Raw genomic sequence first — 19,886 nt, 5'->3', positions numbered from 1 at the left:
AGGCTAAGTAAACAGTAGGATAGCAGTCTTAAGCTTAAGTGACTCTAAGGTGTATTATTAACTTTGGCTGTGAGATTCAGCTCAAATTTCAGTCTCATAGGATGTAAGAGATATTGTCAGAATATTGAATCTCCCCATGGCGAGGAGGAGATAAAAAGATCACTGCAAATTCAAGCATAACTGGTTTATATAGTTAGTTTCAGGCCAGGTAGGGCTGCAGAATCCAGCTTAGTATGGGAACTAGCTGTATAAAGTGATGTGATAATATGCTCCATGGTATTGTTAAGGGGAAGTTTTTTGTCATAGATATGAGAGAGAGAACATCCAGAGGAATCTAGAACAGTCCAGAGCAGAGAGAGAAAGGAAAGTGAACCTGGCTCTGAGAGAAGCAGGAGCAGAGAGGGGTGTCTGTAGATATAATTCTAAACAGTGTTATAAATAAAAAACACAGAGCCAAATGCAGAGTTAAAAGCCCAGAGATCGAGCAGCAGCCAAGAACTTAGACAGCCTTCTTACCCCTCGCTGTCACTATCGTCCTTCCCTCTGAGAAAGAGACCTACTTCTTGTGTGTGTCTGTATTTTTATTGACTTTCTGCTCTGCCTTCTCATTGGTTGTAAACCCAACCACATGACCTCCTCGTCACTGCCTGTCTACACAGACCCCCAGGTCTCTATGGTTGGTATTGAGATTAAAGGTGTGTGTCTCCATGCTGGCTGTGTCCTTGAACACACAGCGATTCTGCCTGTCATGTGATCAGGATTAAGGGCATGTGCTACCACTGCCTGACTTCTGCTAAATAGCTTGCTATTAGCTCTGACCTCCAGGCAATTTTTATTAACATACAAATAAAATCCATTTCAGCACAAATAAAATATCACCATAGGGGTCAGTTAGAAAGTAACAGAGGGAGGGAGAGAGAGGGAGAGAGAGAGGGAGAAGGAGAGGGAGAGAATATTGAAAATAGCAGGGTTATAAGGAGACTGAGTAGCTGTGGGGAGGGGGTGAAAAACCCTGTGAGCTTGAAGGAGTTTTAGGGTAGGAGAGGAAGTGAGAAGGGCTAATGCATAACAGGTACTTGTGATACTTTGGTTGGCTAATAGACACCAACACAGACAGCCATTTGTCCCTTCTTCCAGTGATAAGGGAAAGAGACTTCTTTTGGTAGAGAGGAACTAGCTTTACAAGATCCTGAGGAATACTGGCTTTTATCTAACCTCCAGAAATCCTTCCTCCTATAGTCCAGGTTGAACTCATTCCTGGATATTTGAACTGCCTTTTTATAATTGGGGAAATAAAATTTCCTTTGGATGTAGCCATTCTCAGATGTTAAATGTTCCCACTTTCCAAGGCACAAACATATCCCTCACTGAATCATGTTGGGGTAGTGTTAAGAGTCCATGCATTCTAGAGATTTTCAAGCTCCACTTCTCGAATTCATGGTATCCAAAGCCATAGTTTAGATTGTGGTGCGGATTTCTCACAGACCACTGTGCTCTATCCACACCCTTGTACCATGACCCAACTACAGTTACATAACCATAAGTAATAATACTTCCTAGATCTTTACTGAAATGCTTACATTTTGATTTCCTGATTCAATCTCAACAAATGTTTACTTAGCTGTTACAGGATAATTTCATCTTATGTTTTCTATGATATAGAGACAAAAGTCATTTATGATCTATCAATCCAAAGAACAGATAGTAATTCTGAAATGAAAAATACATGTGTTCAAAAATAACCATAATACTTTGCAAAGTATATGTGCTTCTTATCTTATAAAAAGGGCAAGGTTTGTTCTAAGTAGAATAACTTGGAAGAAGAAAGATGAATGTTACTAGGGACAATTCAAATAAATATACTGAGAAAAAAACAGAGGAGGCAATTTTTAAGTTGCACAAATTTATAAAACTAGGGTAGGATACAGAGAGGGTAACTATTGAAAAATGTAAGTTTAGGCCATTATTTTATTTAATGGGCCTTGAATAGCAAACTAAGAATTCTACATACTTAATCTAAAATTCTACAGAGTAGGAAGGTGGATGACATTGGTCCTCTTATGAAAGAGAACCAGGGAAAATATTTTGAATAATTTAGGAAATAGAAACATATTAAATAATTTGATTGTAGACTCAAGTTAGAAAATGGTTAAGGCTACCTTTGGTCCACTGTGGCATGAATATAGACTATTATAAAATGATTGAATCCATTATTTATATTTAAATATATGTGTTGATATCACGGCCATTTAAAAATAAAACTTCTCATTGTGAAATATATGTAAGACTCACAAAAACAAAGAAACAAAAACATTTTGAGAAGAGTTTTAATGACCCTTGCTTTTTCTGAGTGCTATCATAAATAATCACAGATGTGCCTTGTCTGCTTTGAGATTCTCATAAACTGTTCCCTCCAGCACAAGCCTGATTCCTTTGTCTCCAGATCTGGCATGTGCTGGGTAGTTTCAACGAGCTCTTCATAACAGTAGGTAAGTAAAGAATGCCACAATCAAGATGCTGAGCTATCTCAGTCTCACACGGATCCTTTCTCCTGTTACCCCTTCACACCCAGCCTAACCTTGGCAACAACTCACTATTTTCCATCACTGTACTTCTGACTTATAGACTGTCAGAAAAATTGTAGAGTACGGTGACCAATAAGATGAACTTGTTTCATTATGTTTAGTGGCTTGAAGATACATTCAGGTTCTGTGCATCACTAATTCATCCATCTCATTATCTTTTAAATGCTTAGAGGGCTGGGCAAGGATGAACTTACATTTGCAGGACTGGTTAGATGGTGCTTAGAATGGGCCCCTAGAGAGGAGTAGTGCTTTGGGTTCTCCATGGTCTCCACCACTTCCTCAGTCCCTCACCTGGGATTCCCACACTTTTATCCATTTTACCTGTTTAATCCATGTGGACATTTTGGTCCATAACCTTGTCAGTAAGCCTTAGATCTGAAGTGGATGTAAAATGGTCAAGGCAAGGGTTAATGTATGTGTTACAGGAAAAAAGAAGGCTTCCATGTGTCAGGTAAATTTGGGAAATAATGTCAATTTTTAATTTAATGTAATTAATGTGATGGAATCCTTATTCCTCCTCCATTTCTAGAAGTACTCTCAGCACTGAGTTGTATTCCTTCTGGTTGACTCTGGTTTTGCCACTAAGGGCTCTTCCTATCTATTGTATTCAACACTGCCTAGTTTTGAAAGAAGGAAAGCATATAAGATTTTGATGTCTTCTTCTGTGACTTGAAAAGAAATTCAGTCAGCATTACTTTTGATGATCGTATTGGTCTGTAATTTTATGAATTATTTTGTCTGTTCTATTATAGGTAGAATTTGAATTGATTCTAGATTGTAGATTTTGTTTTATTTTGCTTTAGGTTATTATTAAGATTTTAAAATAAATATTGGCATGCATGTCATCTGGTAGACATGTGGAAGAGTTGAGGCTTATGGTCCCAGTGTAGAGATTGTAAAGCAGCATTCAGGAGCTTTATAAAAATGTAATTTCCCAATACTTCTCATTAAACCTATGGAGTCAGAAACTGTGGGAGTTGGGCCCATGTCTTGTTTATATAGATTTACAGGTGTTCATATTTTTTAAAGTTTATACTGACTGCTTTAGGATATAAGATTTCTGGAATATCATATACACATATATTATTTGTCCCAATCATGTCCCAAGTTATAGACCATTAGCATCCAATTGAATTTATCTTTCTGAATCTTAAAAACCTCTCTACCTTATCTTACTTCTTAATTTATCAATTTGAATGTATGATGTATTATTTAAATTTAGTTGGAATTGCATTTTTTCCACAATGACAATGCATTTTTCTCACTAATGGGTTTGGTATGTTTGGAGAACCTTTGGGTTCCTCATACATTGTTATTCTGTTGTGTATTTTCCCACTTTCCACCCTTTTTAATTGATTTGTAGCACTGTCTATACTAGATAATTTAGACATAAGCTCTCTGCAATACAAATATCTTCTTAAAGGTTCTGTGTACCTTTTGTAGGTACAATGTATATGTCATTCTTTGATAAGCAACACCTACCATGTCAAACTTCTTACCCACTGTGTTTTCCACTTTGTATACTTTCAAGGAATTCTTTCTTGGAACTTATATTCTTTAAAATTTCTAGTGTTCTGACTTTTACATTAATGTTAGCCGACTGGTGGTTTGATTTCATTTTCGCCTTTTTTTTTCTCTTTTACTGTTGGAGACTTTCATATATGCATATAATGTGTTTTAATTAACTTCATCTCACATTTACTCCCCTCCAGTTCCTCCTCTATCCATCCCAAACTATTGGATTCCAATTTTATGTGTTATATTTCTGAACCCACTGAGTCCACTTAGTGCTGCCAGTCATCATTGGCAGCCTCCTGGATTGGATCCTTAGGAAGGATTTCCCTCTTTTTCCATCAGCCAGCAGCCTTAATTAGTGGTGGGATCTTACGCCTACCTCTTCTTTCTGTAGGAATTTGTCTGGCTTGAGCTTGTGTATATCTTCTGCATGCTGTCACTACACCTATGAGTTCATATGTACAATTATGCTGTTGAGGTTAGCAAAAAGTTTTGCACTAGGTCTGACTCTTAAAATCTTTCTGCCCCTTCTTCCTCAATGATTCCCCAAGCTTTGGTAGGAAAGGGTATGATATAGACACCCCAGCTTTGATTGAGGACTCCACAGTCTCTTATTTACATGTAGACCAGTAGTCTACTAGGAAAAAGGAAGCTTCTTTAGTGAGTTGAGAGATTCCCTAATCTATGGTTGTAAAAATAAATCATGAGGAGTTGGTTCAATACTATGTTCATTTAGCAAAATAATGTTAGTGGGTTCTCTCCTTGACTCAAATAGACACAGATTCCTAACCACTTTAATGGTGCTTGACATGAGTTCCATCTTTGGACTTGTCCTTAAATATGATTTTAGAAAGTGGTTGATTACTCTCTTTTCATTGGTGGGTACCACTATTGCACTAGTGGTCATATTTTTTTTTTAATCTAATCATTTTTGTAGCCCATAGAGTTCAAAACTGGGTAAGACAAACGATGATATTCCTCCCTCAGTAAAATGAATAACCCCCTCCCACAATGTGATAGTTAATCAGTAGGGTATTTAACTGCCAACCCAATATGAACTCACTCTCTCCATGTTCTATGAATCAGTCATATGGTATCTTCAACAATAGTGTCTTAACCTTGAGTTATAGAGGGTAACCAAAACGAAAGGTAACAGCTTGTCATGTTTGGTTAGGGTCAGTATGAGCCCACTGACCAAAAGCTGCAAGAGACATAACTCATTCCTATCACTAGACCTTTTATTTGATACCCTATGCTATCTAGGAAGGCATTGTTCCCTCACTACATGTTAACTCCATTAAAACTTGTGTGAGTGTGAGTGTGTGTACATGTGTGTGCATGTGTATGTATATGTGTGTGCATGTGTGTGTGTGTGTGTGTGTGTGTGTGTGTGTGTGTGTACCAACAGTAGTAATTTCTGTGTGGATTTTTCAATTGTTTAGTGTTGTTTATCCCTCCCCATACTCCTTACTTGGCCCTCCTCTTTCTCCAAACATACTTAATCTTTCTTGCTCTATTGTTCCCCATTTCCTCTTCATGCTACATTCATTCTATCTCCTCTCCCTTGAAAACACCCCCAATGGCTCCTTTCTCATTTCCTGACTTCTATGATCATGGCAATTTAAATACACACATCTAAAGATTCAAAGCTAGAATCCACACATAAATGTGAAATAGGTGTTTATCTATCTGGATCTGGATTACCTCACTTTAAATGATAATTTTCAGATCTATCCATTTACCTGGGAATTTTCCAATTTCACTTCTCTTTATAGATGACACAGGATAATACATTATTGTATAAATGCACCACATTTTGGAATTCTTGGTGTTCTTTGACTCAGACCATTTATTGAGTGGTTTCTGAAAGTCAGAGGTGTCACTCTATGCTGACTTGTTCCTTTTGCTTTGGAGCTACAGTGGGGATGGCTGGAGAAAGAGATCTATTCATCTTGTAGTTTCTAAGAAGCAAAAAGCGAGACAGGAAGGAGCCATGGTCTCAACATCTCCTCTAAAGGCATAACCCAATGATCCAACTTCTTCTTCAAGGCCCTGACTTCTGAACATTCCATCACCTCCACCTAGTGCCATGGGCTAGAATCCAAGCCTACTACACATGATTGTTTGGGGGAAAATCATGGTCTGCTGATAAGTGGTTGTTATCAACTTTCTGTATGTATGCTTCTGTATTGGTCTTTTGTAGATCCCCATACTGACATCAGACATACATCATTAGTTTTAGTCTAGAAATTTCTTGGTTTGTGTTTTATCTATAGAAAGGTTTTGGCTAAAGGTGTTGGGATTTTATTCCTTAATGTAAGAGTAAAAATAAACTATTTATGTTCCTGGGAAACAGATTAAGACAAAAGCAATATTAAAAGTAACAAACCCAAACAGCATTTTTTACATCAAATCATATTCATCCCAACTTATAGGCTTTTGCTGTGACCTACTTATGGTCCAGATGATTTTGCTACATAACTTTATATTTTATTTTTATGTAAGATGTAATGTGTTTATATTGACATATGTGTTCATCTTTTCTGTCTTTTCAAACTCTTCCTTTGGACCTTCTCAGGCCTCATTTCCAGGCCCTTTTGTTTCTTTGCAAGGTGATCCCATCTGATGCTGTTGGATGCTATCCAGATACTGATAATGCACACAGATATATCTACAGCCTAGCTTTTATCTTGAAATAAAAGTTTTAGTATTTAAAATCACATACCAGTGTTTTCTTCGATCCCCAACCTGAGCTTCAGATTGGTCAACCAAGAGATAGATACATTCTTCAATTATTCAAGCTCCATTCCATGTCATCCCCAGCACTCATTCTTATTTGTATGCTTCTCCTGGGCCACATTCTCTAAACAGTCTAAATATAATCATTCTTAGGTCTAGTACCATCAGCATATTCTTAGTCTACAATTCACTCTAGCCTAGGTCATGGCAATTGCTTGTGAATGAAATCTATTCTCTTCAAGGAGAGCTCTCATTATGCTATCACATTAATATTTCTTGAGTAGAAGACAGCCTGTATTGTTCTCCAGTTTATAGCCATTGGGATAACAGTCAGGCTACTTCCTTAGAATAAAAGTCAAATCCAAATGCCCATTGACAAAGCCCCTAAGAAAAGCTCCTATGTCTCCTCTTTTTGATCATTCATATTCTTCTTCAGACACCCTTGGATATACTAGATGATAAACTTTTCCCAGTTTTGGAATTTGTGAGCACCCACACTTTCTTCAGAGGCTTGACTATCATTATCATCATCATCTATATATAATATGTATCATATATAATGTTTTACTGTTGATACTATATATAATCCATTAATGATCTATGTTGTGTATTTAGTATATTAAATATAATAGATTATATATCATATAAAAAAACCTCCAAGTAAGCTCCATAAAGGATGGTTAATGATCTGAGAATCTTTATTTTGTCACTGTGTGTGTTTATGATGGGGGAGATTGAGAATGCCCCAGCATGCATGCGAAGGTGACAGGACAGTTTTATGAAGTTGGTTCTCTTTCAATCTTTGTACGTACGTGTTCTAGAGATGAAACTTGGATCATCAGGCTTCATAATAGGTGCTGCTGATCTATCTTTCTGGCCCAAGGATGGCTTTTGTATTTCTATCAATATTTCTTTCCTTTTATATCCATTTATGTCCAAGTCAATGTTATTAATTTCAGGTGCTTAACAAATAAGAGCAATGAACAGTGAATTCATGCAGCAAATGCATTTGTAATGGCAGACTGGGGTTAGTGTGTGATCTGGTGGAAGATCCACTTCAACTCCCCTGCCCCATCTCTTTCCCCAAACTCACCCCCTCAAAGAGCGCCAAACATGTCTCTTCCCCAGAGATGCTGAAGACCACTCCCATGGGGTATTTAAATTGTATCCCAGAAAACAGACACGTGGTTTTCCAGTCTCTCATCCCTGTCTCCTCTCTGGGGGGGGGGGGGGGGGTGGGGGTGCTGGAGAATCACTCAGGAATGTTTTACCCATTAAACTGAGGCCTTTTCTAATTTGGTCTGATTTGGTCTAATTTGGATTGTTGCATTGGCAGAGAGTCTTATCAGGGTGCAAAAACCTTTCTGTGTGTAGCACTCAAAGTGGGGTGATGCAGAAGCACTGTAGAAGCAAAGAGATGCACCAGCTTCTGAGATACTTGTCTTCAAAAATCAGAGGAGCAAGTGTTGGTATGCGAAGCCCTAACTGGCAACATTTCAGATCTTGCATCTCACAGCCATGCAGCCTGGTAAGGAGCCTGGAACTTGTACTGGGAATTAGCTGATAAAATACATTCAAGTGTAAGCTGACTCAACCTGCTGTGCCGAGTTATAAGGTCTACACATCAATTGTAAGACAAGGAGCAAGAGAGCATTTCATTAGGGAAAGGGACATCTTGAGACCTGCTGGTGTTGTATTTTATTGTTTCTGCTTTGTTGGAGATGGTGGTATACAGGGCACTTTAAAAACTGTATTATTATTTTAAGTTTTGTTTTATATGTATGGGTGTTTGTTCACATGTATGTCTGTGTGCCATGGGTATGCCTGGTGCCCACAGAGGCCGGAAGAGGGTGTGAGAGTCCCTAGAACTGGAGTTACTGATTGGTGTGAACCATGATGTGGGTATTGGGAATTGTACCTAGGTCCTCTGCGAGAACATGCAGCACTCTTAACTGCTGAACTGTCTCTGCAGCTTGAATGTTTTTATCTTAAGAATGACTTATGGGGATGGAGAAATGGTGCAGACATACATGCAGGCAAAACAACCACACACATAAAAATAAATAGATATATACTAAAATGAATTATAATTATTAAATTAAATTAGAGGCCAATTGTTTTATTGCTTTGTTTTTTATTTAGCCCTGGAAGTTTCTAACCCTCACCCAGCACCTTTTTTATTTATTCTACAATAACCATGCATATGTAAGCCCCTGACTTTGTTCTGTTTTATATAATTTTCCCTGTAGAAAATATGACACAGATGCCATTTTCAAATATGTAGATTTTTATCTTCATTGCTACAAACAAATTGATTTGCACAGTGTCTGCCAGCCCATGTGGACTGCTTTTGGTGTGTATTTATATATTGCAGTTTTCAATTTTCCTTTTGGCAAGGGCTACTCCTGTGGCTATTCACAGCAGTGTGGACCCTTCTCCAGGAATTTATAGATGAGAGCATTTTCCATACCCTGGAATATTGATTTGAAAGCAACAGGCTTTGAAACAGCCCACCATTAAACAAAGGTAGTAATGAGAGCATCCTGTGTTCCAAGAATGATGCTCTTGGTTCAGCTTCAACCCAGCAGCCTAGTAGAGTTGGAGCTTGGGTAGGTGACAAGGAAGGTAGATGGTATGCCTTTCTATTCTCCTTATTAAAACAGATGCTGGAATGATTCAAGATCTTTAGATCAATAAATGTAACCTGACACATCTCTGGGATGAAACCTACTTGGTCATGGTAGATCATCATGTTTGATGTGTTCTTTGATTCCATTTGCAAGTATTTTATTGAAAGCTTTTACATTTATGTTCATAAGGGAAATTGATCTGTAATTCTTTGTTGAGTCATTATGTGGTTTAGGTATCAGAGTAACTGTGGCCTCATAAAAAGAATTAGGAAATGTTCCTTTCATTCTCTTTTTGCAGAATAATTTGAGAAGCATTGGCATTAACTCTTCTTTGAAGGTCTGGTTGAATTCTGAATTCTCAGCTGAATTCATCTGGCCCTAGGCTTTTTTCTAGCAGGGAGGGGCTTGGAAGACTTTTAATTACTTCTTTTATTTCACTAGGGGTCTTGGATCCATTTAAGTTTCTTGTCTGATCTTGATTTAACTTTGGTAGGTGGAATATATCAAGAAATTTATCCATTTATTTTTCAGTTTTCCAGATTGATGGAGTATAGATTATTAAAGTGTGTCCTTAGGATTCTCTGTATTTTCTTGGTGTCTGTTGTGATGTTGCCCTTTGTCTCTAATTTTATTAATTTGGATAGTTTCTCTCTGTCTTTTAGTTAATTCAGCTAAAACTTTATCAGTCTTATTTTTTTTTTTCAAGGAGCCAATTCTTTGTTTCATGGGTTCTTTGTATTTTTTCTATTCCATTGATTTCAGCCCTGAGTTTGATTATGTCTTGTGTTATTTCTTTTTGTTGATCTCAGTTCTGTTGCTAAATTGCTAAAGTGGCATATCTCCAATGGTTTGATGTAGGCATTTCATGCTACAAACTTACCCCTTAACACCACCTTCATTGTGTCCAATAGATTTGAGTATGTTGTACTTTTATTTTATTCAAATCTAATAAGCTTATAATTTCTTGAATTTTTCATTCAGTAGTGAGTTATTCCGTTTCCATGAGTTTGTAAGCTTTCTGTTAATGGATATCAAGTTTTAATCCTTGGTGGTCAGATAGAATGCAGGGTATGATTTCAATTTTCTTCTATCTGTTGAGACTTGCTTTGTGTCTGAGTATCTGGTCAAGTTCAGAGAAAGTTCCATGACATGCTGAGATGAAGGTATATTCTCTTGTGTTTGGATGGAATGTTTTATAAATATTCTCCAGGTCCATTTGATTTATAATATTATTTAACTCTATCATTTTTCTGTTTAGCCTTTGTCTAGATGACCTGTCTGTTAGTATTGAAGTCACCCACTATCATGTGTGAAGGTTAATATGTGATTTTACCTATAGTAGTACGTTATTTATGAACTGGGTACCCTTGTGATTAGTGCAGAAATATTTAGCATTCCAATATCCTCTTGGTGGATTTTTCTTTTAATGAGTATGTAGTGTTCCTTCCTATCTTTTCTAATTAGTTTTGGTTCGAAACCTCTTTTGTCAGATATTAAAATGGCCACACATCCTTGGATCTTGGTTCTATTTGCTTGGAATATCTTTTTTCTTTCCATCTTTTTACTGTATGGTGCAGTCTGTCCTTGGTATTATGGTGTTTATTGGATGCAGCAGAAGAATTGATCCTGTTTTCAAATCCAATCTGCTATCCTGTGTCTTTTTTCTTTTTAAATTATTTGTTTATTTTACATCCAGGCTACAGTTTCCCCTCCCTCCTCTCTGTCCAGTCCCTCCCCACCACCTCTCCTCTTACCCCCATCTACTCCTCCTCCATTTCTATTCAGAAAAGGGCAGGCCTCCCATGGATATCAAGAAAACATGGCCTATCAAGTTGCAGTAAGACTAAGCACCTCCCCTTGTATTAAGGCTGAGCAAGGTGACCTAGTATGAAGAATCAGGTCCCAAAAGCCAGCAAAAGAGTCAGAGAGTCTGTGACTTTTTATTTGAGAAGTTGACAATGCTTATATTTAGAGTCATCCTTGAGCAACGTTAATAGATCCTCTTATTTTGTTGTTATAGTGTGAGTCCCCACCTCTTTTGATTTACGGGTCTTTATTAATCCTTTGTGTTTCCTTGAGTGTTAGGAACCTCTTCAGGTTGTAGTTTTCCTTCGAGGACTTTCTGTAGGGCTGGATTGGTAGATAGATATGGTTTAAATTTGGTATTAGCAGTCTGGACTGGCATCTATACTCTCTTACAGTTTGTAGAACTTATGGGTACTTCTGGCTTTCAGAGTTTCCATTGAAAAGGCAGGAGTTATAGCTCTGCCCTTATATATTCCTCAGTCCTTTACCCTTAAAACTGTTAATCATCTTTTTTTATGTTTTGTGTTTTTTTTATTATTATTATGTGTCATGGGGAATTTCTTTTCTGGTTATGTCTATCATGTTTGGTATGCATCTTATAAATTGATAGGCATCTCCTTAAATTCAGAGATGTTTCATTCTATGATTTTGTTGAAAATATTCTCTGTGCCTTTTACTTGAATTTATTCATTTTTCTTTATTCCTATAATTTATAGATTTCCTATTTCTATAATGTCTCAAATTCCATGGATGCTTTGTGCCTTGATCGATCTCTCTCTCTCTCTCTCTCTCTCTCTCTCTCTCTCTCTCTCTCTTAAGATTTAATATTTTTTTGACCGAGCTATCCATTTCTTCTCCCTTGTCTTCAAGTTCTCTTTTTCATGTATTGCACTCTGTTGATGAGGCTTACTTCATAGATTTTTTTTTTTGTTAGACTTCCTCAATAATTCATTTCCAGCTTTATCTCAGTTTGGTTTTTCTTTGGTGATTCTATTTCTAATTACTTGTCCTGAAACTTTTTCATTATTTCATTCCATTGTTTGTATTCTTGCAGACTTCATAAATGGAGTTATTCATATCCTCTGTATGGTCCTCAAACATACTATACTTGCTGTTTTGAAGGCTTTGTCTTGTACTTTAGGTATACTGCATTTCTCAGGGCCTACTGTAGTAGGGTTGCTGGTGGAGGCATATTGTCTTGATTGTTAATGTTTGTGTTTTTTTACACCAATGTTCAAGCTTCAGGGATGGAATGATTTAGGAGAATCTAGGTGTTGTTATCTTGTCATGTCTTTGTTGGGTGAGGGTTCTGTTCCTTGGTTTCTGTTGGATTCTTTGGATCTTAGGAAAGTGTGGAGGCTGTGGGTTGCCTGGTAGAGAGCCCTTCTTCAGGATGGTGGATGGCAGAGAGAAATAGAGGTGGGCGATGAGAAAAGGATGAGAGGGGCTTCAGGAAGGACCTAAGGGGATCCTGTCCATACCAGCGGGATCCCCAGGGAGTTGGAGGTGGCAGAGAGAATCTCGCAAGTAGATAGCAATAAGGAAAAGCATACTCTGGAAAGACGGATAAAAGAGTAAGGAGGACCCTGGGTCTGAATCAAGAGTTGGAGTCTTTATGAAGGGAAGAAAGACACCTGTAAGCCAGTTGTTTCCAGGCTGAGGGTGAGAACGGAGAGACTGACCTGAATTCCTGCCAAATGTGGCCCCTAGGAATCCAGTGAGAAAATGTTTCTACAGGTTGACAAAATGGAGTAGGGAAGGGCTAAAGGGACTGAGAGGGTCAACAGAAAGAAGGCAAGCTGGGTCTACACTGAGATTATGTGGAGTCCCCCAAGAATAGGGGTTGGCTGGAGGGAGGGGCCACTGCAAGAAGTCTCCTATAGCACCACTGGGCATGAGACTGGGAGACTATCATGGAAGAGAGGAAGGGGAGTGAAAATCACCTACCTGAGTCCAGGCCTGGGGTGATCACTGGGGTCCCAAATAGAGAATATTTCTAGGTATTGTTTCCTGACACAAAGGGATAGAAAGAAGAGGAAAGGCCAGGATAAGACTAAAGCTGTGTTTTATAGTCAACCCCTTGCAAGAAAATTAAATATAATAACTGTAAGATTTTTGTTCAAGTGTCTTACCAGATTGGTGAAATTCTTCTTGTATGTTTTGTAAGAACAAGTGAACATTGGGTTTTTGTCAAATGCTTTATTTTATCTATTAAAATAATGAAATATCTTTCCTCTTTTATTATGTCAAAATGGTAATTTACATGGTATTTTGTATATTAAACCACATCTTTGTTGTTTTCTACACATATTCCACTTGGTTGATTTTTTTTATCTTTTCCATGTAGTTTTCCCGTATATCCCTGGATTCTGTTTGTTAAGGGTGGGGAATTTTGCATTTCTGTGTATGTTGGCCATTTGGTTGTGATTTCCTTTTGTTATATTCTTGTCAGGTTTGGGTTTCACAATAATAACAACTTCTTACAATAACTTGTGCAGGTTTCCTTCCACTCTAATGCTTCTTCTCTCAATATTGAGTAAAAAATTTAAGTGATTCATTTGTACCTCAAATTTTCTTAGTGGAGATGCCTTTATTTTATCACCAACCCAATTTATTTTCAGTTGGGTTAATCTTTATTTTGCTATAAATTTCCTCTTTGTTTGTTATGGATTTTTTTCCACAGAGATATTTTTCAACTCTGCCATTCATGTTTATGAAGTTTAATACATTAACATTTAGTGCAATTATTGTATTTCAGATTTACATGAGCATTTTTCCCATTTTGTGTAGGTTTTTCTTTTCTTGTCTTTTAGATTTGAACTTAAATTTATCTGCTTACTTTTATAATTTATTCTTCTGTGCATGTATCAGAGAAATAGAGAGACAGGGTAAGGGAAGGAAGAAAGGAAGAAAGGACACACACACGGGGGGGGGGGAGAGAACACATGTTGTACATGCTACAAATAAATTTGTATTTGTGTGCATGTGCTATGTGTTTATGTGCATCCCTTAACTTTCAGTAGTCAGTTCAAGATTCGTATTCCATGCCAATTTGAACTGTATAAACACTGCTTCTTGCCTCAGTTTATTTGACTACTATAACACAAATCTAAAAAGGTCTTATTAATAAAAACAAACCCAGGAGCCAGTTATTGGGTTGAGTTATGCAAGATCAGAAAAGCGGAACAAGCCACAGCTGACCTCACCTTGCCAACTTCTCAGCTGATCCTGTTTCCTCAAACTGGCAGCCTGTGTGTCCTCATCTGAATGGATTTAAGTTGAGCTGCTGCTAAAAGCCTAATTAACAGCCTAAATGCCTCTAGTTCCTGGTCTTCACGCCTTATATACCTTTCTGCTTCTTGCCATCACTTCCTGGAATTAAAGGAGTATGTCCTTCCCAAGCAAAGACATGAGATCTCAAGTCCTGGGATTAAAGGCGTGTCCTACCATGTCTGGCTCTGTTTCCAGTGTGGCCTTGAACTCACAGAGATTCAGGTGGATCTCTGCCTTCCAAGTGATAGGATTAAAGGCATGTATGCCACCATTTTCTGGTGTCTATGGCTAATCTAGTGGCTGTTCTGTTCTCTGACCCCAGATAAGTTTTATTAGGGTGCACAATATATTGGGGGACACAAATATCACCACAGACTACCCTCCTTTGTATTTGAGTTTTCATGCTTTTATTTAAATGCACCATAAACTCCATGATATATGATACATGCCTTGCTTTGAAGACGCATTTGCATTTTAAAATGTTGCTTTCCATTTAACTTTGTACCATTTTTGAGGTCTAACTGGTGCTACTACTATGACTGAAGTAGTTATTGGGTCAAAAATGAGAAAACACTCAAAGAACCCAAGTCACACTAAGTTCTGAAAGAAAAAATTATCATTATTAGAGATGATATGCTTTTGAATATGTATCGGCTCTCCAAATAAAACCCTGGAATGGAAAATAAGATAAATTAATACAGAAGAACCTTCTTTAGATCTGTATGAAGTCATGCTCCACAGAGATGTTTAAACACGTTTATAGCCACATGTCTTAAAATATTGTTTTTCAGAATAATTTTCTTACAATTGTTTCCTGTTGGAGTGGTTGATAAAATTTCATCAGCAGGTTGCAGATGGAAGTGACAATGTAGATCTAAAGAAAGGTGTAGATTAGTATATAAATTTAGTTCCTAAAAGTGTCTATAGAGAAAAAAATAAATTTGATGCTTGTTTCTACCTATAAAAAATTAAAAAAATAATAAAGATTATGTACATGCAATTATCATTTAAAAGAAAATAGGTTTATCATTTCAGGGTGAAATGATTCCTATATTAGAACACTGAATGTTGAAGGTACAAACCCTGAGATTATGTTTAACCATATAAGGAAAGAAAAAGCCAGAGTTTCAATCAAAGATTGTATACATAAAGATTCTGAAACATATACTTAAGAACCATCATTTGAATGGGAAACTATAACAGGTAAAATGAATGTACTTGTTTTATGCACAGACCAGCAAGAGAATGTAAGACTTTCTATTGAATAAAATACTGTCATATTTCACAGGTTTTTAAGCATAAAACTGGATATGTATCTTTACACATATCAATAATTTCTATGTAGTCTCTAGTGAGTACCCAAAGGGTCCTCAGTTGAGTAGGACTTACCATTTTTGAGAGAAAATTGCTTTGGGGATGAAAAGAATATAGCAGAGGGGTGTTGCCACAGGGAACAATTACCTGAAGTGTCTTGTATTTCAAAAGGAGAAATAATAAGGCACAGAAAAAATGACAGAAGAAATCTTCACACTTGAAGGGGTCTATGTATTATTTGTCATTTTAAAATATTTGGTTATATAAACCATAACATGTGTCATATGGGTTGAAGAATGTTTATGTGATGTCGCAATACCCTAATTCTAAAATTTAAAATAACACATGAATCAAACATTTTACATTATTTGGAATCAATGTAAAGCTGCTTTTTGGCTTTGTGAATTCAGTACAACACTATATATTAAGAGACTGTTAGACCTTAGTTTTGGAGTTTCCCCCCCAAAAAATAGAAGATTTTTTTCAATCTTCTGTTTAGGTATATATATCCTTTTAATGTATTGAAAAAGAAGGATAAAATCCTTTTCCAGAAGATGCTAAAAATTAAAAACAAACAAACAAACAAACAAACAAACACACAATCTATCAGCCACCATCCATTACTGACTTAATAAATAACACTCCTGAAATAAACCCTTATTAAAATAGATGGAAATCTTCTTCTTTAAAAATGTTTCATTAAATTTGATGCAGATGCAAAGGGGTGCTTTTAAAACATTTGAGGATTATCATCAGTAATAAAGTGAATACCTCTATGAATTTTCTCATATTAAAACTGAATAGATTTGTGTATTTTCTTAATATGATATGATTTACACAGTGGAAACTAAAAGCAAACATCATGCTTAATGGTAGAGAAATGAAAAACTGGGACAATGTTCATTAAGGTTTGGAATTTGACAATAATATCTCTCCCAATATCTTTATGTAGGAGCAATGAAATTAAACAAGAAAAATCAAGGAAGGAAGAATCAGAAGAAATTTCTTATACATAGTTCATGTGAATATATTTTAGAGACTCCAGAAAACCAGAAAAATTTCAGCAAGGTTAATAATTTTAAAAATTAATATATTCAAATAAGAGCTTCTGCATGAAATTATAACCAGATTTTTTAAAAAAGTATATTTAAGATACAGAGTAACCCAAAATAAAAGAATTAAGTGATATATAATAGTTATAAAGTTTTCAAACTTCAGGTAAAAAGTATCTTCAGCAGTAACATAATATTGCTTTTGGACAGGAAGTTTTTATATTTATGATGAAATATTCTACCTTGCGAGCAATTTCTAAACATTTAACTTTTAACATTATATTTTTAGTTCTTTGAGAATTTCATACATTTATTTTGATCCTTAACCTAACTCCTTTCAGATCTACTCTCCTCTCAACTTTGTGTATTTTAAAATATAACAAAACAAAAACAAATAAACCAGCTGAGTTCAGTTTGTGCTGCCCTTGTACTCAGAAGTGTGAGTCCATGCACTGTAGTGTAGTCAACCTTCCAGGGGCCAGAGGGCACATCCTTAAAAATACAGAGTCTCCTTCCCCCAGAAACCATTGATTATCTTCAGCTAGGGCCTTTGTGAGGTCATGAGTGTCGTGATCCCTCCATGTCCAGAAGGACAGTTTCACTCCAGTCCTCTTTGGCCTCTGGCTCTTACCTCAGTTTTTACACTTCTGTAATGGTGTCCGAGCTTCGGGCAAAGGGATTGAGATACCGATGACCCATTTGCGGCTAAATACTCCACTGGCCCTCATTCTCTGCTCTTGGACAAGTTGTTAGTTTCTGCATTAACCAATGTCACCTGAACACAGAAGGGTCCCTGATGAGGTCTGAGAGCTACACTAATTTATGACTGAAGTATGAATTTAGAGGGCAGTCTGAAACTTGTCCATTTACCAGAATAGTAGTAGTATGTTTATCCCTAGAGCCTCTGCTCTCTCCAACAATGTGTTCTTATCTAGATTTACACTAGATTTAGACAAGTGTTTCTTCCTGTGGGGAGGATCTTAAATCGAATCAGAATGTAGTTGGTTACTTCCACACTCTTTGTGCCACTATTGTCTGCTCAGCATATCTTGTAAGTCCAGTCATTTTTGTAGCTCATAGGGTTAACAACTTGGTACAAGTGTTGTTGGCTGTTTTCCCTAGGCAGCCTGCATGGCACCTTCCAGGACTATGAATTCTAGCCATCAGGGATGACACTTCCTGGTCAATACCAACTTTATTTCTCCATGTCCTGTTTATAAAGTGGCGTCTTCAGCAATAGTGTCTTACCATGAAGTTCTGGTTTTCAACCAAGGGCAGTGAGGACACACTGTATTGTTTTGAGTGTCTATGACATTACTGGCCAACAGCTTGGGGAATGTATCCCACATCTGGCACAGGGATTTATATTTTTTTTAGCAACCTATGGCTTCTGGGAGGAACATTATCTCCTGTAGAAGGAAACTCCACTTTTAACTTTTATTTCTTTCTGTGTATGTATGTATATATGTATGTACATAGGTATCTATCTGTCTGTCTATCTATCTATCTATCTATCTATCTATCTATCTATCTATCTATCTATCATCTATAGTGTTTCAAACAGTAGGTATCATTTTGCAGCTCTCTCTAAGTTAATTTCCCTCAACCTGATTCTCTCCTCTCCCCTTCCACTCCTCTCCACACTTAAACTTCCTTACCTATTATGCCCCCTTTCCCCTTGCTATCACTGGTGTTCTCATAGTCACTCTTCCCTAAGATCTTCCCGACACCCTCAACCAGTGGTCCCTTTCCAGTTCCCTGGTACTCTAAGTTAAACACAGAAATCTAAAGATTTGACATAAGATTCATATGAAAGCATGTAACATTTGACTTTGTGGGTCCAACTATGTCACTTAGTGTACTTTCTAGTTCCGTTTATTTACCTGCACATTTCATAACTTCCTTTATCTTTACAGCTGAATAAAATCCTGTTGTGTTTAGACCACACATTATCTATTCACCAGTTAAGCGATGTCCAGATTATTTTCATGGTTCATCTATTGTGAAAAGTGCAGCTATGAACATGGTTGAGCGTGTGTCTCTATAATAGGAAATGCAGTCCTTTGTGTATATGTCAGTAGTGGTATAGCTTGGTCATACAGTTGATCTATTTGTAGGTATTCTAGGAACACTTGCACTGATTTCCATGGTGGCGGCACCTATTTGTACTCTCACCCTTTTGGAGCGATGCCTAAATCTAATCTCACTATTAGTAATGTAAAATTCCTAACTTCTGTTTTATCTAAGAGTCACGGCGTCTTATTTGTTTTCCTGGCAGGTGTTTTTGGTCACTGTCTGGAATTTTGAACTCTACATGATCCCTCTGGCATTGTTGCTGCTCTTTCTGTACAACTTCCTCAGACCTGTGAAAGGGAAGGCCAGCAGCACCCAGGACAGCCAGGTAAGCAAAGATTCCCAGAGTTCCCCCAACTTCCTAGTAAGGACTGTGATAGCAGCAGGGCATTAGTCCCATGACTAAATCATGATCCAGTCAACTGTTTGAAGCATGAAGAATAAAATACAAGTACAGTTTCAAAAACAGGCATTTTATCACGTGCATTCTGGAATCTTCCTTTTATGCTGACTCATAGTCCTACATCTCAGCTGATGTTCTCAATATGAGAGAAGCCTCTGAATCTTTGCTGCTGTTTTCTCCCTAGAAATCCATGAATCTATGTGGTTTCTTGGGACTTGCTTTCTAAAGACTAGAGGAAATCTCTGGAAAACTGGGTTAGGCCACTGATCCTCTTGAGGTTTCTCCAGGGATTACCAACTTCCAGCGTTCTCAGCAAATGGGTGGTAGTAATCCCCCCACCCTACTACTGTGGTGATGTTGAGTTTCCCAAAATATTGTGCACCATAATAAACTTATCTGGGGTCAGAGAACAAAACAGTCACTAGATATAGAGGCCAGAAAATGGTGGTGCACATGCCTTTAATCCTATCACTTGGGAGGCAGAGATCCATCTGGA

The 19,886-nt window shown here is 37.2% G+C and overlaps 1 protein-coding gene across 3 annotated transcripts in view; it reads left to right on the top strand.

Moving 5' to 3' along the window:
• The window catches only part of Mctp2 (multiple C2 and transmembrane domain containing 2), a 240,556-nt gene that overhangs the window by 175,512 nt on the left and 45,158 nt on the right, over positions 1-19,886 (top strand). For all 3 annotated transcript variants that reach the window (XM_036173220.1, XM_036173212.1, XM_036173231.1), the window contains one exon: positions 19,193-19,315. In XM_036173220.1, the coding sequence (XP_036029113.1) occupies positions 19,193-19,315 (123 nt within the window). The remainder of the gene's footprint in view (positions 1-19,192; positions 19,316-19,886) is intronic.

Source organism: Onychomys torridus, chromosome 1, assembly GCF_903995425.1.
Source record: "Onychomys torridus chromosome 1, mOncTor1.1, whole genome shotgun sequence".
NCBI lineage: Eukaryota > Metazoa > Chordata > Mammalia > Rodentia > Cricetidae > Onychomys > Onychomys torridus.
Note: the sequence above shows the minus strand (reverse complement) of the source record. Positions and strands in the feature narration are given on the sequence as shown.